Genomic DNA, 23,068 nt, shown 5'->3' with positions numbered 1-23,068 from the left:
AGAGAATGTATTCATATTCCTTTGGAGTGTTTTGCTATGTTGATCTGTAGCAGTACTTGTGGAGCCCTCGGGAGATTTTTGAGACCTGAGTGTCTTCGGTCAGGTGCAGATCACACCAGCGCAGAGATCCCTGGGAGGGGGCCAGGCCCAAGGCCCGGTTCATGTTATCCTACACTGAACGTACAAATAATTTTTTTATATATAAGGGGTAAGGGAGGGGGAGGGGAGAGGGATAAAGAGAGTTAAAAGATCACAGGTCGTCACCACCCTAAGATTCGGGGGACTGCTCTGACAGAGTGTTGAGCAGGTTTTTGTAGGCTGAAGAGTTCATGTAACGTGGATACGAGTCTCTTTGCATTAGCGTGTAGATCTGCACCTGGGCATCATCAAACGTTTGCAAGTTGGGCTCCTGCATGTTCCTGTTGATCGTCTCGCGCACACGGGAGTCGAGGCTCACCTGCAAGTCAAGAAACAGGGTTTAGATGGAAGAACAGCAAGTGCAACTCCTCAGAGAGTAATTGTTTTGTAAAGGTGCAGTTAGGCATTTTAATGTCTTGTTTTTGAGTTTTTACTGTTAGTTAGAAGACACAATAAATATAACGCCCCCCCCCCCCAAAAAAATTATTGTTCTTACACTGCTTTGTTTTTTATGGATAAAACAAACTAGATATAGGCCTACAGTGTATTACACAGCACTTAACAGGTGCTGATAAGATGGTTTAGTTAACATTGGACTATGCCACTCACTCTTTTTTCTGTCTTGATGCTAAGCCAAACGAAAGGGCTGAAGGCTGTATATACTTCATACTGTACAGACATTAATCTTCTCTTCTAATCTTTTTCTTGTCTATCTTTAAGAAACCAATTCGTATTTCCCAAACATTTACTGAACATTCGTCAGATATCTTGACATTTCATCATTGAAGTAAGCACATTGTTTTTTAACTGCACAGTGAAATCACGAGCTGTCTGACCTCTTTAGGCGAGAGAATGGAGACGTAGTCCTCGTAGATGACCCGGGCCTTCTCTTCTATCAGGCCCTTGGTGGCCTCTTTAGTGAACTCCTCGCAGGCTAACCAGAAGAGCATGTTCTCCTCACTGAACTCGGTGCGGAGAAACTGTCGGAAAGCGTTCCTCCCCGCCGGGCAGCACATAAGCTTATCAAACGACTGCGCCCATGAGTGTGCCTCCTCTAGCGTGGGCTTAGGACTGCAGGGAGCATGGACAAACAGTGAGTGAGACTTTTCAATATTTACTTCCACACATTTGTTGAGTAGATTTTATGCATTTTGGGCGATAAAAAATAAAAATCAACTGACCAGTCTTCACAGTCTGCGGTCCCTTCCTTGACGTCATAAGATGACTTTCGATTTCTTTCCTCCTGGTCTTCATTCCTAATGGTGACAATGCTGACATTAGGAATCATCTTACTGTACACATCTATCTTTTATATTAAGAATAGATAGATAGATAGATAGATAGATAGATTTATTTGCATTGTATATAGTATATAGACCAAACAAGAAGGCAATGACTCAAGATAATAATTAGCATATTATTCAATAACATAAGTATTTACTCTCACTATTTATGTAGTCTGTTTACCAGTTATTGCCTGTGTATATGCGTTGAGGATAGCTTGTATTTGTTGAGCTTGTAATAATGCTGCTGCAGGACACAAGCTGGAGCCTGCTGCTGCTGATACACATTAGCAGCAATATTGGGACACTTCTCAGTTGGGATGGACCTACCAGGAACAGCTACAGCAGCAACACCAGCAGAAGCAACATGCGTTTGAGCCCCGTGGGTTGGCCTGGCCCGGCTGGCCCTGCTGGCCCGGTGCAGTTTCCCCCGCTGCCGACTCCTGCTGCACCGACATCTGCCTCTTTCGCATCTCCATCCGCTCTGATCCCATGGGCTGCAAACAGACGAGAGGCAATGAGTTTAGTGTTGAGATGTAAGCAGCAGTATTTAACTGAAGTTTTTACCTTGAAGGTAAGATTATCTCTTGACCTGCTAAGCAGATAGTAAGGACAGAGTATCCCTTTTTTGCCAGCACTTTGATCACACTCACCATGGTCAAGATGAATTAGATTTCATTTAATTTACACACCCATATGTATTTGTTAAGTGTGCTGCTGGTGCTCTCTGGCTGCAGCTTGTGCTGACATGCCCAAAGGTCACACTGTAAAGGAATGCTGTTTCCTCTGGTCCAGGCTAAAGTATAGAAAAACCCGCCAAGCAAATTTCACTCCCTCTAATCTCAAACTGGCTGCTATGTTCCCTTATACAACCTGACTGCATGTTTAAAAGGGACAAATTGTTGAGTGTGGGCGCAATGCACATTATCCAAAATTTTAAAAATCCCATTTGTAAAAGGCCTGAGTGTAAAAGTAGTGCATTAAAGGATTTGAAATGCTCACTGGGCCTAAGAAGAGCAAAGAAAATGTAGAAAATGATGTAAATGCTTCTCTTTGGGGGATTGCCATGTACATTTAAGCTACATGTATCATGTTCATGGGGAATGAATGTGTTATAACTGGTTCTGCAGCTCTCAATATTCAACAGAATCTCCTTTAAGGTTCGTAGGCTGTGCACTACTGGGTATGCTCAAAGATTGAATTTCTGATTATTAAAAAAATAAAATGTGTCATCACCAGGTCAGACATTGGCAAATCCTGCCAGATCATTTATGTAACAAAGCTGCTGCTTCCAACACACAGGCATATCACCAGGCTACTATCTGACACAAGAAACACTGCTTTTTAAAAAAAGATAAGAAAAAATGTCAGGAGATTTGGTACATGGGAGGGGGGCCCGAAGGCGCAGCTTGCAAATCTATAACCGCAGCATCGCTCTACCACAGCCTTTCAGTGAATACAATACCATTTGGTCATTTCTAAAATGGATCCGCGCGGTTACAGTGAGATACGGTGCTGGTTTCAGCCGCAGATCTCGTGCGTCTCGCCAAATGGCATATTTTTACGCGTTCGGGTGATTCGGCTATAGGCTATAGGCTACCCTTCAAAACTGACACATTTTGCAGTGCGCTATGGCTTGACTCAACAGCTATAGACGATGAAATGGGGGGTGGGGGTGGTCGTACCCATTCAAACGATAAATCAGGATAGCACCAAATAAACCACTATTCGTTTTTTCAATCGAATCACTGCAGCAGAAACATGTGATCGACAGTGACATTTAATGAACGATTTCACGTCCAGAAATACCAAGCAATTGCATTAGATAGAAACTCGCACATCACAACAATGGAAAGTGCCACCATGAAGAGCCATAGAGCTTCAGCGCCCTGGACAACCATCGAAAAGACACTGCCTAGATCTGTTAAAAGCCTTACTGTACAGCAAGACAGTGACATGCCGTTTAAAACGCCGGGAAACGCTCTCGAACGCTCCGCACACGAAATGTCCGTGCAATGATACATCGGTTTGCCACCAGTACTTACAATTTCACCATGTATGCACAGCGAGAAGAGGTAATTCTTTGCCTTGATTACATCCGATGGCACACAAGGCTTTTTTCCCCCCGACCGGCTGCTTCAAGTCAGTACGCATGCGTCTTCTCTCTCAACTCGTAGTAGCTCAGTGAAGAGCGTAAAGCCCCCGACAGTATGGCACAGGTTTTACAGTGCAAGCCCTTTGCACTGCCTGGTATAGGCTACGTGAGAGAAACTCTAGAAAGGGAATATTCAAACAACGAAGGCTGAGTGGTGCCATCTTATAATAAAGAAAGGGCTCTCCTCAAATTGGGTTTTTACAAAGCATCTCAAACATGTTCAGAAATATCAGCAAGAAAATAAAAAGAGACAGGATTTCGTTGACACATGCGCCAGTGAGCCCCCCCTCTCTCTCTTTCCCCCTCTCCACCTCTCTCTCTCTCTCTCGCTCTCTCAGTCGCTGTCTGTGGTGCTGAAACAGCCAGAAGCTGATTGGGTGCAGCACTTCTTTCAACTAAACCACCCTGAAGGAGAGCATGACTTTGGCAGCCACCGTTTTGTCATATACACTCCTGTTGTGTCCATCCATGGGGAGCAACAGACTGTGTTTCCATTTCCTGAAAATTATTACACACAAACTGTCAAACCTTTATGCTATAGCACATTCAATGACATACACGTAGACACATACATACACACACTCACACAGTCGGATTCATCTGTTTAGTTTAAAAAATAATCCTGAATCAGCTGCAATCATGTGTTTGCTCATTCAGTTTGAATGTGGATTAAGAAAAACTACTAACAGCTACAGTTTAGTTGTTAGTTAAACGACACTACATCTGATGAATTACTTTTTGTCTGTATCCCATAAAATTGACTTCAAATCAATTCATATGTTGAAATTTTTCCCTGGCAAATGATATAGCCTACAGTAAAACCTGGTCCTTAGCATGAGAGCATTCTGTCTCTTTTACAGGTGATTGCCAGATGTGTTGTGTGCCTTCTAATCTATAGTACAGGCCTGCACCCAGTAATGATGTAGACCCCAACGCTGCCATCTGAGGGTGCCTCTGAAATACAGCACCTACAGTACATGACGTTCTTCATGCACTTACAGAGCCGCGATTTTTATATGAATTTGTGAAAGTGTATGGCTATGTTTTCTGAGATATGATCTCATTAATATGATCCACTAATGTTTTAAATGCTTGTGTGAATTTTATGCTGTGGCTTTGTGATTCCAAATTGATACAGAATCAGCCTGGAGATAGTTGGATGTACATTTTCACAAATATCGTTCAATGCAATCTACGATGTGCCTTTATTGATACTTTGCTTTTATTGATACATCATGTCATGCTTTGTGCAGACACCAGATGGCACCCTGCCTATTCTGCAGAGGGCTAGTATGGCACATACTGAATTTTTTTCTTATTATCGTCCTCAATTAGCACCAACACATTTCTGCTGTTGCCATATCTATCTGCGTCACATCTTCAGTTAAGATGCTTTTTTTGTGCCATGGAAATGAATGTCAGAAGTTCCCACATGGTAGAGGAAGTGCTGGGAAATGTGAGCGCCTGTAACACTAAAACTGTCCTCGCAGTGACTGCACAGACCTGGGACGGATCTATGATACTACAGCCCATTGAACCACTTACGGATCAGGCATTCATCTGTTCTGTTATCTTGTCATCTCAAAAACCAAATAGATTTTCCCTCCTTTCCAGTTTAATTACTCTCCGACTGTGCTGAACTGGGGCATGCCCTGCCTGGGCATCCGTACATCTTTATGCCCCTCCAGAGATAGGAACATGTGACTCTCTCCACAACACTTCATTTAACACCTTCCCCTGTGTTCATGTTACGCAACACAGACCCTATATACACACGCAAGCAAACGGACAACGCTTTATGCTGTTGTGATTCGTCAAACACAGACTTTTTTTCCCTCTTCTGAGGGGCACAATGCCAAGTGGTTGAAGGATTCTGAACACACAAGGTCACATGGAGTATGCCAGAGCCGGGTGACAGGATGAATAAAAAAATATTTTCAATGTGTGATGAAGAGGATTCAAAGCATCGTGAAGCTTTGAGGAAGGTATTATTAGCCGTAGATTCAATCAGTGGAGCTCAACATGCAGATAGTCACCGGAGAGGAAGTGTGTTACCAGCTTAACATCTTCGAAAGATCATGCATGGCATCTTTGAGCATTTTGAAGGTGAAGATGAATTGTCCAAACACAGCACAATAACAAAACCTGGCAACAGAATGTATTTGATTGTATTTCATGCCAACATTATTGTTCTTCTGATTAATGTATCTGTTTGTGTCCCCCAGGTGTGTTGATCAAGTTGCTCTTTGTGCTGTAAATGTCAGGCTTAATTGAATAAAATGCAATCAGCATCTTAATCCCTTCAACCAAGTTACACAGTACTTTGTTATCAACATTACTGTGGGCTATAAGTCTGCTTCCCAACCTAGTGTCTACATTTCTACCACCAGGGTAAAAACAAATGTATTGGGCTAATTGACAGAATTTTAAGAGAAAATAATAATCCCTTATTGTCCTCTAAAGACCAAATCAGTTTGCAGCCTGGGATGAAAGAGTTTCCTAAACCCTAAATGGAAATATGAATGATGCAAATGCAAAGGTTAAGTAAATATACACAGTATAATATAAATAGTAAAATGCTTAAGAGGTCATTGGCATGATGTTTAGAATGGCTGTGTTTTTGTTTTGCCGTGAGTGCTGTGCTGGGGCCTGTTTCAGGTAGCTGGTTTTACATACTCTGGTAAACTCAGAGCGCAGGGTTGATAAGCAACTCTGGGTTTTCGGTTTCAGAACAGTGGATCAGCGTTGGGTTAATCAACTCTGAGCGTGTTCACTCTGGGTGGAGCGTGTGCATAAAAGCCATCGTCAATGGATCGCTGATAACATGATTCACCATGGAAACAGAAGAAACAAATGATTGATCCTCCCACTTCTCCACTTCTCAAAAAAGAAATCTCCGCTCCTCCCACTAGAGTTAGAAATATTAACGAATGAGCTTATGGTAGCCTATGGAGAAGAATTAACGGGATATTGTCTCATAACTCTGATCTAATCTCCTCGGCAATTCAGAAAAAAACAGAGCAAACATTTTTTGTCAAGATAATCATTTCGCTTCCGTATGAGAAGCCATAGTCTATCTTAAAAAGTTACGCATATCAGCTGTAAAGTAATAAAGCTGGCGCGGCACAGCATTACTGACAGTGCCTAAAGCCTACTGTGCAGTAAACAGAACAGACTGTCGCTTCTTTTAAATGGGGAGTGAAATACATTAACGTCAAGACACATTAGGTGACAGTTTCCATTGAAGAGCCTGATTGATTTATTACCAGATCCATTTTCCTCAAGTGATCACAGTTTAAATTATTATATCATTTTTATATTCATATTAGGCTATTTAACGAGGCTTGTCTGTGACTTTAGGATCGCACAAGTGAACTACAACGATCGCGTGCAGCCGCAGCGTTACATGAATCCACCTGACATAAATCTGTTCAGTGGCACAGACGTTAAAAAACATACAATAGGCTACAAATAGGTTTATTAATCTGAATGTAGAGCATGTCACGATGTGTAAGGTGGCCGCCTATATGAACGGACCGAGGGCTGAGAACAAGGCTACTGATCAGATAAATGATTGGTCAAACGTAAAATCATCAGGAAATGATAAAAACATCCCGATGGAGATTTCTATAGAGTGATTTTGCTTCAAACTGTACAGGGACGCGTGTGACAGTGACACTCTTTCTTCAGTCGGAGCTGCAGCGTAAAGTGAAAAACAAACTCAGGGTAGGTCTAACCACCTATCCAGCAGGTTAGACCCCCGGCGTATGTTGCCGCAGTAACTGACTCTCGGTTGCACTGAACCTGCTACCTGAAACGGAAAACCCAGAGTTTCCACCAACTCAGAGCGAACAAACTCTGGGTTGCCTCAAAACCAGCTACCTGAAACAGGCCCCTGTTCTCCGGTTTGAACAAGTAAGTGGAAGCGAGCAGATATTACATTTCCAACATCCCTAATACCTTTTGCTCTAATAAACTATGTTGTGAAAAGTCACCTAGACTGCCCTTGAAAAGAGATGCATGAATGGATGAAAAGAGATGCATGTTATAACGACAGACTATATATAAAAGTTATAACTCAACACAAACAATGAGATGTATGCCTATGCCTGGGTGTGAATGATCATCAGTTTGAAAGAAGGTGTACTGTACGCAATGACGGATTACCGCATGGGCAAAGTGGGCACATGTCCAGGGCCCTGGCCAATAGGGGGGCCCTTGATTTTTTTTTTTAATTAAAAAATGTTGACGGGGGTTTCCCCCCTGGGAATGGGTCGTAAAAAGTCGGGTTGTTTTATAATCGGGGTCTTATATTCGGCCGGGACAAGCGTGTGTGCGCTTGGATAGAGAACGATGTGTCTAGAGAAAAAAAGGCACGGGAAATGGCCAAAGAGCACCACATCCCCACTGAAATCAAAGCCTCGACTCATTGTGTTGCGAGTCAACGTGTCAGAGGCACGAATCGGTACAGCGATCGACCTACAGTGGCTTTTCTGCTGTGGCAGTTGTAGTGAGGAGAGTTTGCCAACTGTGCGTTCCCTTTACGCACCAGTACCAGTGTAACGAGGGAGGCGGTTGTTTCACTTTACAGTTAGTCGGTAGTGAGATTGGGGTATCCAGGCTTGGGACATGCAATCAGATCGCGGAGCCTGTCCCCTCGACACCCGTTAACGTGCAGGAATCCCCTGTGATCATTTAGTTTTAAACCACAGAGTGTGTCTGTCTCACTGTGAACGACACCAACACAGCGTTTCACCGGGTGACGCGCTGCTTCGCTCAGACATTGAGTGTAGGCTCCGAGGGGGGCAAGGGTTGGCCAAAAAGCAGGCGCAGAGATCATACAAAGGCAAAAAAAATCTGCTCGCGCGCTCGGCGCGCGCTCGCATCGTCGGTGTCTCTGCCCCAATCTAACTGTCTAGTCGGCTCCGGCGCAAATAATCTCTTTCTCTTGCGCAGCACCAGAGAGACTTTATAGAATTGTATTTCGCTCTATCTCTCTCTTTCTCTCTCTAGGCCGTGCACTGCATTATAATGTGTGTGATTGTGGATTGCACGGTGTGCTAGTGCGTGTATTTGCGTGTTGGTAGGGGTCCATGACTGGTTTGTGTCCAGGGCCCGTGGTCATGTTAATCCGTCCTTGACTGTACGTGGATGTATCTCTGTCTTGTAATCAGTTAAATGTGTATTTTTGTTTAAACAAGACACTGATGACTATTTACTTTTCACAGGTGTGTGGATACTAACATTAAGGACGGCTCCGTTTCCATCAAGTGCCCCAGTAAAGAAACCCACTGAGATAAATGGAATGCAGCCGTTATTAAGATATTCAATTACACTATGTGAAAACAATGTTATCTGTTAAAAAGTATTTTTTTCAAGAAGAAAAGTTATTTGAATTGCTGTTGTATTGCATGTCCCTGGTTAGAGACTGGCATTCAAATACATAATTTTCACAGCGGATGTTTTGAGATGTCACAACAGCAAAAGCACAGGTGTAATTAATATTATTAACGACGGCTAGAGGACCTGATAACAGGATTCCTGGTACTTTGCATGCTGGAAAAGCTTAATGGAAGTGTCTATCAACAGTGTTATTGAGTTTGAACCTCAAATTGATTTATTAACTTTTTCATGCAAAAAAGAAAAAATAACATTTGTGTTCAAATTCAGGAGTCCACGAGTGAATGTTTCCTCCAGGTAAACTGTCTGTTAAAAAGGTTTTGGAAAGTGCTACTTTTAAGTGAAAGATGTTGATGAGCTCTGAGAAATCTGATAAATTCCTTTAAGTGATGCCATTTGAGTCAGACTGCATGTTGGAAAATCATTTATCAAAAATCTATATCTAAATTTGAGTTGTGGAGTTAGACAGGAGAGAAATTAAAGAGGCAAAATCTCACATCGATTTTTATTGGTTTTCCATTTACTTTATTTCTATTTAGTTTTGGTCACAATGCAAAATAATTTAGATAGTCAATCGACCAAGCAACACATACCATTAACATATGACCTTAAATGTGTGCTTCCAATCAGTTCCAGGAGCAGCTCCTGTGTCCAAATGGCTCTTTTACAATCCCTTCCCCTCCAGGAATAGTAACACAGTTCTCCTTACTACGGAGAGCTATCGGAAATCTTTATTTATCCATTTACCTGGCACCATTCAGCTGCCAAACGTACTATTTTTAGAAATGACCGAATGTATTCTCAGCTCCCTAACTTTGTTTTTTCCCATTAATTATTGCATTGGTTTGTTAATACAGGCTGTTTTGTTTTTTTCGCTTTTACACGTCACGCTTTTAAACGTGCCATTTTGTTTAGATTTGTAATGACTGGTATCAAACTATTTCAAGACACACTATCTTCTAATCCTCTTAAGCTTCATTCAGACAAGAGGCAAGTTCCTAAATAAAGGTTTGGCAAGAGGCAAAAACAGCCGTTGACACTCAGACTAAAGAAATCTAGTTACAACAACAACAAACACTATGAAGGATGTTAACCTGCTGCAGATGAATAATATTGAGAAACAAAGATAATTGGAAGGATGGATGGAGATATGTTTGTACTCTGCAGCTCAAAATTTAAATGATGCTCTTATTTTGATAGAACTTCCAACCAAAATGTTATTTAGCTATTTGGGGCTGCTTACTAATCTAACAACAATACAGCTGATTAGCATGCTGTGATCCAAAAAAAATATCGGAAAATTGTACTCCAGAGAAAACAAATGAAAATGCGTCAGACAGTTGTAGTTTAATTGACTTGTTGGTCACACTTGACTTTATTTGCTCCATAGAAAATGATCTCCACAGTTATAATTCAGTGGTACATTTGTGCTAATGGTCAAGTTAAGTTTCTGTATTGGTCAATTCACACAAGGCTACATTGAAATTGGTCATTTTCGTATATCCCCTCTCAAGACAGCACACTTCAGAGGGGGTCCTCGCTTAGGGTCAGTCATAGTAACCACAGCACACCTGGAGCAGTTTTGGGGTTAAGTGCCTTGCTCAACGACACAGTGGTAGAGATGGTGGGCACCATAGATGTAAATACCAGCCACCACTACTTTTAAAAATGGGGCCAATTAATAAACAAAAATAACTCCAAAAAATAAACAGAATAACCTGCTCATACCTCAAGGCACACCATCTCCTGTTCCGTGTGGGCCGAGTCATTGTAGTTCACTCGGTATCCCACACTATTCCGGCAGTCCCGGGCCAGTTTCAGTATGTGCTGCCACATAAGGGCCCTGGTGCGTCTGATCCTCCGCAGAGCAGACGTGGGCCTGATCTCCCACCGCCTCAGCGCTCTAGAACATGGCATGCTCCGACCATGAGGCCTCACTCGCCATGTGAGGCCAGAGTCGCTTCGAGATCATGGTAAAAATCCTCATTGCTTCTTGCTCCATTCCTCTAGGTTTTCCATACGTCTCTTCCGAAGCACATTGAGACAGAGGAAGAAGGAAATGTATCCGTTACCCTGACGAGGAGACGTGTTTACAAAGGAGAGGGCAGAAGGGGATTAGGACAATGTTCTCCCACTCGATGCAATCCTGATTCCTCAGTGCTTTGCTGCGTCTCACCAGCTTAGGCCAGATTAAGCAAGAGGTCTTAGTGTCTGAGCGAAGATGGACAGATGAAGGCTAGTGACAGACGTAGATTCATTTGTGATTGTAATATGCTCCTTGATGGAGTCACATGGAATACAATGGATTAAAACACGTTGCTAAATGGACCTTGTAGAGGAAACATATGGCCACAGAACTCACAGACAGCAACAATAATATAGGCCTACTACTGTAGATGGACACACCATAGTGTGTGGTAGGACAAAAACACTGATCAAAGCCCTTCAGTGTGAGCAATCAATTCAACTCAAAACCACAAGTACAACGTCAACTGAGAATATATAGACTATAGCTGATAGTTATCGATCAGCCTATCGTCTCATTGTCTCTTTACGTATAATTGTCTACGCCAGGGGTGTCAAACTCATTTTGGTTCGAGGGCCACATACAGCCTCTCTGATCTCAAGAGGGCCGGAGCAGTAAAATAATGGCAAAATAACGTACATATGTCAACTCCAAATCTATAGTTTTATTTTTCAGTAATATGCTTTATCACTCAGCCTACATTTGTAACCTACATTATCACGGATCACAAGGGATCTCTAAAGTTTGCTGCTGGCCATGGGAATAGGAGGTGCGGCGCGGAGCGCCTCAGCAAAAATTTGGGGGGTATTTTGCTCAAAGATGCCAATACGCACTAATGAAATAAACAACTGTTTATTTGAATACACAAATAGACAGGCACTGACCTTACAGTTGTCCAATTTTGTTTACTATATGTACAGGGACACATTTTGTGCAAACATGCAGACAGTACAAAATACACAGTTTTGATTTAATTTTAAATATAATATTGGTTGTTTTGGAATAAGTTTTTCCCAATTTAAAACATAAAAATAAAGAAGCATGGAAAATGAGGAAATAAATCTTGTTGCTCGTTTCGTGCGTAGAGGCGCAGACACATTCTTGCTAGTACATTAATTGTTCAGCACTAAAAAAAAAATTGTTTTATTTTATTATAATTATTTGGGTTTTTACTTTGCCATAAAGCACTGGAGGAAACATTAATAGCGGTGAAGCAAGATTGCCATTTACCATTTACCATTTCCCACGTTGCTAAAATGTGCTTTTTTATTTTGGCTGCCCCCTAGCGGCTGGAGTGAGCAGCTCTTCTTAGATGCAAGTTCATCAATTCATGGCTTAAAATCCTGAGCTGTGGAACTTTCAGCAGACATTCCTAGCTGTAAGCCACGTAAGTTTCCTAACAGTTGGGAGCGTATGCGACGTGCGGATATGGCACAGGCTCCATGAAAAAAAAAAAAAAAAAAAAAAAATTATTTTTTTATTTTTATTTTTTTTAAATCGGCCGAATTGATTCGCGGGCCAGATCAAAACGTGTCGCGGGCCAGACACATGTGGTCTACGCCATCAGCATTTTGAAAATATTTCTGCATTTTTAATGTTTGTCTGCCCTCCTGCTTCTCTTTCTGTGGTTTGTTTTTATTCTATGAATGTTCTACATTTTAATAATCTTTTGCATTCAACCAATGAATATTGCAGCACTGTTACAAAACAGTTTGTGAGATAAAAAGGTAGGCTATATGTATTACTATTAATATCCTTAAACACAAACTGACAATACTATTTCTATAATTTTATAATTGATATGTCTGGAATTGTTAAAAAAAATGCTGAAATTGTGACTTAGTTCAAGTAAAATATTACTTTTGCTTCATCATTCTGACTTTCCTTATTTTCATTAGGCTATCAATGCATCTTACATATCCTCCATTAAATGAATGAACAAATGAAACATTATGAGCTTTTTATCACGTTAATTCAATTACTTAGCTCATAACTATGAATTCATCATTACGAATTTCCATAGAGATATTTTTATTATTAATTAACGTCATAATTCAAATTTTTAAAGCATAGAAAGTTATGAGCTTTTTATCTCTAGATGTATTTGTTTATTTGTTAGGGACTTGCCTATTGTCGCGGAGTGTATCTGAAAGTGTTGGTGTGCAGCATGGATGGAAATATTATTATGATAGCAGGTGTACAGTTATATTCAGTTTTACCGGTTTTAACTTGTTTTAAAAAACCTTTGCTGGGCTCGTGAGCCGTGTGTTCATGTGACAGTCACATGACAGCGCGTGACGTCGTGTTTTAGTCAGTCAGCTGTTTGGTCAGACAGTAGCTTGGTGAGTACTCCAACGCAGCTTCCTTTAATGATATTATTCATAAACATATATAGTATAAATTCAAAGCATGACATGCCTAACTGTATTATTCTTAATCGTATTACTTGTGTAGCTGTTGTCTTTTGTATACCCTGACAAATGGTAGCAAAGCTACGTTAGCACAGCTAGCTTCGGTTACCACCTCATAATTTAACGGCGTTTGTACCCTGTGTCACTCTTATCGTTAACATTGGACAATGTCGTATTAATGTGTTATGTTTCGCTACAGTTTGAACATATTTTAGTAGGATCGGTTATGCTCTGCGTTGCTTTATCTCTTTTAAGAAGCGTCGTGACATTGGGTGAAGGTAGTTACTTAGCATGCCATGCTGCTAGCTTCAGCTGCTGGTCTGTCTGTTATCGTCAGAAGTATGGACTTAATATTTGTACCACGAGTCAAAGTAGTCATGGCATTAATGGTGAATAATGTGTAGCTCGAGATCTCCTACATAGCTTTCCTTCCTGATAACAGCTGCCTTCACATTTTCAACTCATCTCTCGGCATACAATATTGCATACAATATTGATTTGTGTCTAAATTAGAATTGCCACTGTTATTTAGGCTTAAACACAACTCTATCGTTCTCATTTAACACTCACATTTTTTAGAGCCTTACAGGAGTTTTTTTTTTGCAACTTTTTGCACACTGTATCCCAAGGTTTCGTGATTTCTGTCTTAACCTTTTATCTTGAATGTCATCATTGAGAAATGTTGGAGGATTTGTTTTGTAATTGCAGTTTTTTGATTTGATGTAAGATGTGTCCAAAATGCCATCAGTGATATCTGGAGTCAGCTTAAGATTCAAAAGTATTGCTCATTCAATATCTGCAGTGCAGGGTGGCATACTCTGAAGGCTTTGCCAAAAAGGCTATAGTTTGTACCCTTATAAAGAATACCTAATGAGAAGAAGATTTTAAACAAGTGAAAATAAGGATTGCGAAAGTTTTTATCTGTCATCTTATCTTTAATTGATAATCATCAGCATGCTTTGTTATGTTGTCTATAATTGGTTAATGTGCACTATCTATCACCTGTAACAGTGCTGACTATATACCTGTTCTTACATTTTAGGCAGAGTTGGATCTTTTTATCTCATATATTTACTGCAGTAAATATATTACAAGATGGATATCCGCGGGGCTGTGGACGCTGCAGTCCCCACCAACATCATCGCTGCAAAGGCAGCTGAGGTGCGGGCCAACCTGGTCAACTGGCAGTCCTACCTGCAGTAAGTACACGTTACAACAGTGCATCATGCTAATACAAACTCACTGGAGTGAAATATTTATTGGGTACACTTCTGCAATCTAATGCAATTCAATGCAATAAGCTCTACTCTTACAACATGTATACACATGTGGTTTGGTTGTTCTGTTTGCATCATATTAAAAGTTGTTTCTAATGTTTAATTCACAATTTTTTCTCTAAATCATGATGATATTGAGAGGTTTCCCTGTTGTACTTGCCATACGTTAAAATTAGGGCTGTCAAAATTAACGCATTAACGCAGGGTGATTAATTTCTGGAATTATCGGCGTTAATTTTTTTAACGCATGTGCAGAATGATCCGCCCCGTACATCCCACCGGCTCTGTACTACAGTCACTCTTAACGTTGCGGCTGACCCAGGATCAGTAGCTGCGCGCAGCCAAACATAACAGCACGTTAGCCTGTGCCGTGTTTTAAAGTTTTAAACTGCCAACGGCCACGTCTGTGTCGGGGGCATAGATAGTATATAAAATCAACTGCCGCGGGTGGTAGTTGATGTCGGGAGCAACAGGAGGAGAAACATTGTCCGCTCTGTTCAGAGCCCGCGAGGACACAAACGTCTGCAGTTTTCAGAGGTGTGTGTGATCAGACATCAACATAACGTCGGCTTCCTGGCACTCATGAACAGTCCCCTAGGACGTGGGCACGCGTACAAACGCACACACGCAGACAGACAGACAGACAGACAGACAGACAGACAGACAGACACACACTGCGGACTGTAATCAAGTTGTATTCAAGAATGCACAACCTATAGATTCACCAAATAAATGCCATTCTATAGCCTGTCCTATATTTGCCCAAAGACATAGTAAAGAGATAGACCAATTGAATTATGGTTTGGTAGGTAGGCCTATATATTTTAGTTTGATTTCATTTGGATTTTCAATTAATAAACATACTAATTTTAAATGTACATATCCACCTTCTGTCATTTATCTTTCCGTTCATACAACAATATACAGAGAAAATTCGAATTTGTAAAATTAAGTGTGATTAATCCACAGAATCCTGTGATTAATCTGATTAAAAATGTTAATCGTTTGACAGCCCTAGTTAAAATACAAATGTACGCTCTATGAGCTACATAATATTGTGCTATAATAATTCTGCTTATTGTGCCCATTTTTTCGTGACATTGAATAGTTTCTTAAAGTCTGCTTGTCAAACAGTTTTTGCCAAAGTAAAAAATAATCTCTGCTCTAGTTCCTGTGTTGTGAATCACTGTCTTAAGTGATACTTCCTCTTTGAAGCAGTATGTTTTAATACGCAAAACAGCAGATTTGACTTTTGACTCGCGTTATCTTTTCTTAATAAAAAAACACTAGATTGCTCTATTCTTTGTTTTGCTTTATATGAATATACTTGTATAAGTTTCTCCCATGAAATGTTAGCTTAGAACAAGTGGCACTTCCAGGCTAATTGCCATTACTGTGCAAGCTGCCTTTGCTTTTAGAAGCAACATGCTGGTGATAAGGCATGCCCAACCCTCCAGTGAGAGGGTCAGTGTTAGTCATGTGTGTTGTGTGTCTTTGTCCATCAGTAAAGGAAATGTTTTCAGTGCCTCATGATTAATCTATAGAAACTATAAGCAACCCCCTGTAGGCCTTCCTCTTGTTTAAAGTAAAACACATATATACAGTCTGTCTTCAAGTGATGGTACACATATTGTAGTAACATTATTCTAAAATCTCTTAATGAAAATCTCTTGTAGGAGTCAGATGATCTCAGCAGAGGACTGTGAATTCATCAAGAAATTTGAGGTGGCCAACTCTGAGGAGAAACAGGTCATTCTGACCAATGAAGGACATCAGGTATTCGGGTCATTTATGTTATTTGTGTATTTTTGTGTGTTATGTAGTAGCAGTTCTCCTTTAGACTTCTGTATTGTTGTTTTCAACCTTTTTGAATAAATAATGACCTTGCAGCGAAAAGTTCAGGCATGTTCTTTCATCAATGTCTTTGGGACTCAGAGCTTGTACCTATATTAACAGATGTAAATACTGTGCAAATTAAATACCAGGGAGGGAGACTGTGAAATAGAGCGTGGTGTCTTGGTTTTTGAAACACATTTAAACTGGACTTCCTGGTTCATATTTGATGTTCTACCTGTACCCAGTACTTTTGTATTGTTTTGCTGTAGTGCTGTTATTAATCTGAAAAATCCAGCTATGCTGTAACATACTGGTCCTAATTCATGTAAATGTTACTTCGGACACACCATATAGGCCTACATGCTGTGTTTTTCTGAGTTTTGTTTATATCTATTCTGTTTTTTTCTCAGTGTGCAAAGACCTTTCTGAACCTGATGGCCCACATCTCCAAGGAACAGACAGTCCAGTACATCCTGACTCTGATTGATGACACTCTGCAGGTAAACAGGCAGACCCACCAAGCGGGGTCAGTTGGGGCATGCATGAACATACAGTATATACATCAATGTATAGATATAGACAGACATTTTGAGAAAGGAGCAGGATCATTGTCATAAAACTTGAAAACACTAAAGGGGTTTGTTCAATGCCTGGCATGGATGGATAAGGAGCTAAAAGCAATAAAAAAACTAAAATCCCTGCAGCCATGGGGGTAACAGCACTTCTGGCTGCACTTTCCAAAGGATGATATATGATGGTAAAGCCATGAGTTGATTCAATGAGTGATTGCTGCTTTAATGATGAAGACACCGGACACGGTTTTACATCAAGACTTAGTTGGGAATCATTTCTATTTTATCATAAGACATTTCTTTCTTAGAGATTGTGAGTCACTCCAGCCCGTTATAACAAAACAAAGTCTGAATCCAGGTTTATGATCCAGGCGCTAATCTTAAAATCTTAATCCAACTATGACACAGGAGAACCATCAGCGAGTGAACATCTTCTTTGACTACGCCAAAAAGACCAAGAACACCGCCTGGTCCTACTTCCTTCCAATGCTGAATCGTCAGGACCTTTTTACTGTTCACATGGTGAGTCCACAGATACTGCACATTCTTTTCAGAGCATAAAAAACAAGTCAAACGGCAACACTAGTCTAATTTGTGCATGTTAAACTGAGGCCCAAACCAAGGCCACTTTCACTGTGATGAATGTTATAGGCAATCATGATGAACACTGTTGAATTAGATGAGGAAACAACTATTTATCTCAAATTTGAGTACATATTGTATTATTAGCAGCTGGTATCAGTGTCATAATTTATTTTCACAGGTTATATGGTGTTTTTCCAATACATATTTCACAGCCATGCATTTTTCACAGCTTTGACTGCTAATCATAGCAAGGCATCAATAATTCCTCACAAGGTCTTCCCCCTTTTATCTAACAAAACAAGCAATTGATATAAGGATTTCTAAATGCCACCCTGTTTTCAGAAAAGTAATGACCACCCCAGGCAGGGTTGCCGCGGATCTTGAAAAGCATTAAAAGTCATTAAATTTAAGTTTCAATATTCAAGGCCTTAAATGTCTTAAAAAGTCTGGAATTATTGGGTGGGCGGCATTAAATTTACTCGGGGGCAGAATTAATGAGCTTGCCTTATTTGTTTCATTCTAGTTTTCTAGTTTAATTGTTGGATTTCTATGTTTTTATTTTATCGGTGTTTTATATAGGCTACTTCAAAGATATCCGGCAAGTCCGACACCTACGCTAGAGGCAGTACGGCCGTGTGAGGCTGAGTACCGCATTTAAAACGTAGAAGAAGAATGTGTGTTCCCTGCTTTCGAATTTGAAGTCGGCCGCGGTAGAGCAAAAAAGGAGAGAACGACCCAGCGAAATGCATGCCCAGCTATTATAAATTCGGTGAGAGGTGGAGGGAGGACGACTGGCTGGCTTTTTTCACCCCGCGACCACACACTGCCGCTGCTTGTAGGTGCGCAACCACCCGTCCGCTGATATAGGTAGGCTACTGTCGCAAATCACACAACACGTTGATTGTGTTTAGTAAACAATGTTTATGTATCTATATTTATAAATAGCTGCTCATCAGACGTTCATTCAGCTCATTCAGGTCGCGTTGACTTGGCGTGAGCTCATGGAGTGAGACGCGGGTCTCTTTCTGTCACTTTCTTTCTCTCCACACTGCACTCCCTTTCTGACAGCTAGATAAAAACTATTGCCGATCCTCCCATCAATCGCAGATAGTAGCCTACGTTTCCTTTGCCAATCGGTACAACTCTAATACCCGCGGTTTATTAACCTGAACGCCTGCAACAATACTGTATGAAGAAAAAATTACTTTGCGCAAATTACCGCAGGTCTCGTGAGCATGGATGTAAATCTACAGTTGGCCAACATACGATTTTGAAATTGCAAAAACCTCCCTTGACCTGTGGAACCAATTTTTAAATAGTTTCTGCCATAAGTTCTGAAAAATAAAGTTAATGGACTAAGTTTGTTATTTATTGAATAAGGAATTAAAATATGAAGAACATTCGGATTATTCTTCCCCCAAAATATCCCATTTTTAATTTAGCCTAATTAAAATATTATATGCTGCACCTAACACATATTTTCTAAATTGATTAAACTGTTCTTGTTACTCGATTAATCAGTAAATGTAAACCAATTGATACAGTTCTGTAATTGGTTGAAAAGGTGGTAATGATTGGTTTGCAGGTTGCCTTTACAGTGATCTCTTACACTGTGTGCAAATTTTTTAGGCAAGTTGTATTTTTGAGGATTAATTTTATTATTGAACAACTACAGTGCTCTCGGTCAATCCAACATGTTAAAGAACCTAAACCTGAATGTTTACGAAAGTAAAGGTGAGATTTTGTCTTTCTTACAAGAATATATATATGTTTTGCTATTATTAGGCAACTATTAGTATGCAGAATTATTCTGCAACTAAATAAAAAAACGAAAATGTTCCCATCTCACTTGTTTATTTTCATCTGTTACAGTGAGAATAATAAAACAACTCAACATTTACAAATAAAAATGTCCGACATGTAAAAAATAAATAATCAGTGACCAATATAGCCACCCTTCTTTTCAATAACTGTCACAAGCCTTCCATTCATGGAGTCTGTCAGTTTCTTGATCTGTTGACGATCAACTTTTTGTGCAGCAGCAACCACAGCCTCCCAGACACTGTTCCGAGAGGTGTACTGATTTCCTTCACTGTAAATATCCCGTTTAAGCAGGGCCCACAGGTTCTCAATAGGGTTTAGGTCAGGAGAGGAAGGGGGTCATGTCATTATTTTTTCATCCTTAAGGCCTTTACTGGCTAGCCATGCAATTGAGTACTTCGATGCATGTGATGGAGCATTGTCCTGCATAAAAATCATGGTCTTCTTGAAAGATGCAGACATTTTACTGTACCACTGAAGAAAGTATCTTCTAGAAACTGGCAGTAGGTTTGGGAGTGGATTTTGAGGCCATCTTCAACCCGAAAAGGTCCAACTAGCTCATCTTTAAAGATACTAATAGTTCCCTCAAAAGATCAGCTAGTTGGACCTTTTAGTTTTTTATTTTCTGTAATTAGACAGCAGTTGTTAGCTAAAGTGCATTGAATATTTGGTAGTCAGATTTAATGTAACCCTTTACGGAGTATAGTGTAGTTTGTCGATTTCGGTTACCGCGGTATTGGTATTATTTTTTCATTTTAGAGGTCTTAAAAAGGTCTTAAATGTCTTTAAATTTGAACTTTAAAAATGTGCAGATACCATGACCCCAGGACAAATTGAGAACCCACAGCTTACCGGTAATTAGAAATATTAGTAAAATGGCACCCAGCAGGTGGGAATATTGTGAGCCCCCCCCCACCCCCCACACAGCACTTTTATCTCTGTCTAAGTCTCATGCTGACTCCTGCTTTTACATTAGAGCTTAAATATTTCTTAAATTCTCTGCTGGTGAGGAGGAAATTGGAGGTGAGAAACAAAAACTGTGTATGAGACAGTTGAGTCATTTCTGTAATTTCATGAGACTGTAGTTCAAATTTTGTGTTAAGTCAGTATTTAAAGAGAATATAAAGAATTCTTAAATATCACATTTTTCCTCTGATGATCATAAATGACATTTGAAAGCAAATGAGACCATAATTGAAAATAATGCTTTTTTGAAAGTTCCCTGTATCCACTTTAAATGGGGTTTGATGACAATTGTTATTTCTTGTTATCTCCCATGTTCCCAGCCTTCATCCATTTTTTTTTCTTTCTTTCTAGAATTGATATAAAATATATAATATGTATAAAATATGTAGCTTTATATTTTTTTAGCTCCTCTTTACTTTAGTACTCCTTATTAAACAAAGCTGAAACATTGATCAATTTCATTATTGTTGCTCAAAACAATACTTTGCTTTACTGTGTAATTGACACACTTCACATCAAAGGTAGATTTTTTTCAAAGTGTTTCTACATGATTGCATTTTCTACAACCATTTGTAATAAGTAACACATGTTATACTGTGATCTTTCAATGCATTAATTATGGTCTTGCTGTACATTTTTTCTGTTGAAAATGTCCTTTGCGTTATTAGGCGGCGAGGATCATCGCTAAGCTGGCTGCCTGGGGCCGTGAGCTCATGGAGGGAAGTGATCTGAACTACTACTTTAACTGGATCAAAAGCCAACTCAGTTCACAGGTATGTAAATATAGTGTTGCTCACAAATCTTGTGATATGTTAAATCCTGTTCATCTAAGTATCTGGATTAAATTCTGTAGGTGGTTTCGATTATTGAAACGGAGACTCTAAGGTTGTCATGTGACCCTTTCAGTAACTATTTTGTCATTCTACAGTGCATTTATTTCCACATATTGTATGTTCTGTCTGTTTAATGTGACGGTACAGTCCAATTAGTAACAGTCTGCTAAGGTGGGGGAAAACATGTTGACGAACGGTGATGGCTGATGGGGTCACCAAAATCAATGAACTATTCATATGAGGCTGATGTCTATGCTCATTTGAAAATTTTAAGTTTTTAGTCATTATTATGCTGTTGGAAAGGAAGCACCCTTGGCAACAAATCATAAGTTTGTGTCTTTGTGTAAACAGTTTACTGTATGGTTGAGTTTTGAATTCAATTAACTTGTTGTTTCTTCTTTTGAAGTGTATCATTGCATGGGTTCTTACTTGTAACATCAACTTCTTAGGATGAGGCAGCATTTTTGTCACTTGGAGCTTAATTTATTCCACTTTTTTTTCAAAGAGTCTAATCATCTAGAATCCTAAGGTCATTTTTACTTATTGTTTCTTAATTTTCCTCTAATTAATGTCTATTGTTTGGGTTCACGGTAAAAACCATGTCTGAATGAATGTAATGTATTTGTTCATGTTGACTTTGAGCAGGCTCGTCAGACGTTGAGATGGTCTGTTCTAAGCTGCGCTGTAGGGGCTGGCTTTGCACTCAGGAGGGGGCTGATAAAACAGCTGAATCTTGATTCCCTGTTTAGTTTAGTTTTTGGTGCATCAGCGCACTAGTATTTCTAAAAGGTGTTCAATGCAGATATTGTCAGCTCTTCCAAAAGCATGATTTTTTCAGCCAGACATTGTATATCTCTGCAAAATATGTCCTTCAACTGCCTTTTGAAATTGCATTTGATATTAATTTCTCTCCTTCACAGCCCACCCACCAATCAGCGCGTGTCCATTGTCACCAAATTTAGCTTGAGCTTATTGCACAAGCACATACCGAGTTGTCCAGTGCCAGAGTTACTTAGCTCCAAGCGATGGATTTGTGAACAATTGTGCACCTGTTTCTTTTGTTTATCTCTTATTAGAACCTACATGGTACAGGTCCAGAATCAGGCTCAGGACATGGAACTATTTCCCCCACTGAAGTGAGTATGAGTGAAGGGCATCCTCAGCCCAAACCAGCGCTTCCACAAAATTGTGGGGCTTGTGCAAGCTGGCATATGCCAGCCATCACTGGACTTTCACTTCTTTTCTTCCCCCTATTTATCTCTCCCATCCTGTTTTCTGATTGTTGGAGACCTGAGTCTGTTTAAACAAGTTTAGAGGAATTCTACATTTTTAGACAGCATGGTGTTCACTGCCACTGGTTGGTTTTAACTGTACAAGTGGAACATGCATGCTGTAAGCCACTTCTCCTTAATGCTGAAATTGCACGTACTCTCCCTGTACATAAATATAACAAGGGAATATAAGCAGAACATGTTGACAGCTGCAGCAGCAGCAGCATCCTACCATTTTATGTCCCACACTCTGTCAAGCATAGTGTGATTATTCTGGGAAATGCACTCACAGTTCTTTTGACACGCTCTATCTATTAACCGAACATCGTCTTTCCCTCCACATTTCAACCAGGTAACTCCACTCCTCCACTCTTCTGTCGTCTGCTGCCTGCCTCTGTTTGCTGGACTTCTTTGCTTTTCTTCCACCTCTTTTAAATTAACAGATTAATCTGATCTATTCCCTCTTCTCAGCTTCATCCGCTCTAATCTCTAAT

General features: G+C 40.1%; 2 protein-coding genes across 4 annotated transcripts in view; one reads left to right on the top strand and one right to left on the bottom strand.

Moving 5' to 3' along the window:
- Window positions 1–268: 268 nt before the first annotated feature.
- Window positions 269–10,893, bottom strand: rgs20 (regulator of G protein signaling 20; the record flags this gene model as incomplete). 3 transcript variants are annotated; one of them, XM_080033980.1, is made up of 5 exons in its annotated part: window positions 269–457; window positions 975–1,209; window positions 1,320–1,394; window positions 1,752–1,918; window positions 10,705–10,893. In XM_080033980.1, 5 exons carry the CDS (start codon window positions 10,891–10,893, stop codon window positions 269–271), a joined length of 855 nt encoding a protein of 284 aa, XP_079890106.1. The 3 variants fall into 3 exon arrangements, with proteins under 3 accessions (XP_079890106.1, XP_079890107.1, XP_079890108.1); XM_080033981.1 differs by lacking the exon at window positions 10,705–10,893 and adding an exon at window positions 3,467–3,514 and having other exon boundaries at window positions 1,320–1,409; XM_080033982.1 differs by lacking the exon at window positions 10,705–10,893 and adding an exon at window positions 3,467–3,514.
- Window positions 10,894–13,311: 2,418 nt separating this feature from the next.
- atp6v1h (ATPase H+ transporting V1 subunit H) overlaps window positions 13,312–23,068 on the top strand; it is a 32,424-nt gene continuing 22,667 nt past the window's right edge. Inside the window, exons 1-7 of the mRNA XM_080033969.1 lie at window positions 13,312–13,344; window positions 14,456–14,612; window positions 16,367–16,466; window positions 16,937–17,026; window positions 17,507–17,620; window positions 21,139–21,243; window positions 22,380–22,439. Of these exons, the coding sequence (XP_079890095.1) occupies window positions 14,509–14,612; window positions 16,367–16,466; window positions 16,937–17,026; window positions 17,507–17,620; window positions 21,139–21,243; window positions 22,380–22,439 (573 nt within the window). The 5' untranslated portion in view covers window positions 13,312–13,344; window positions 14,456–14,508. The remainder of the gene's footprint in view (window positions 13,345–14,455; window positions 14,613–16,366; window positions 16,467–16,936; window positions 17,027–17,506; window positions 17,621–21,138; window positions 21,244–22,379; window positions 22,440–23,068) is intronic.

The sequence above is a fragment of the Ammodytes marinus genome, assembly GCF_949987685.1.
Source record: "Ammodytes marinus genome assembly, chromosome: 9".
Taxonomy (NCBI): domain Eukaryota; kingdom Metazoa; phylum Chordata; class Actinopteri; order Uranoscopiformes; family Ammodytidae; genus Ammodytes; species Ammodytes marinus.
This window is presented reverse-complemented; position numbering and strand designations above follow the sequence as displayed.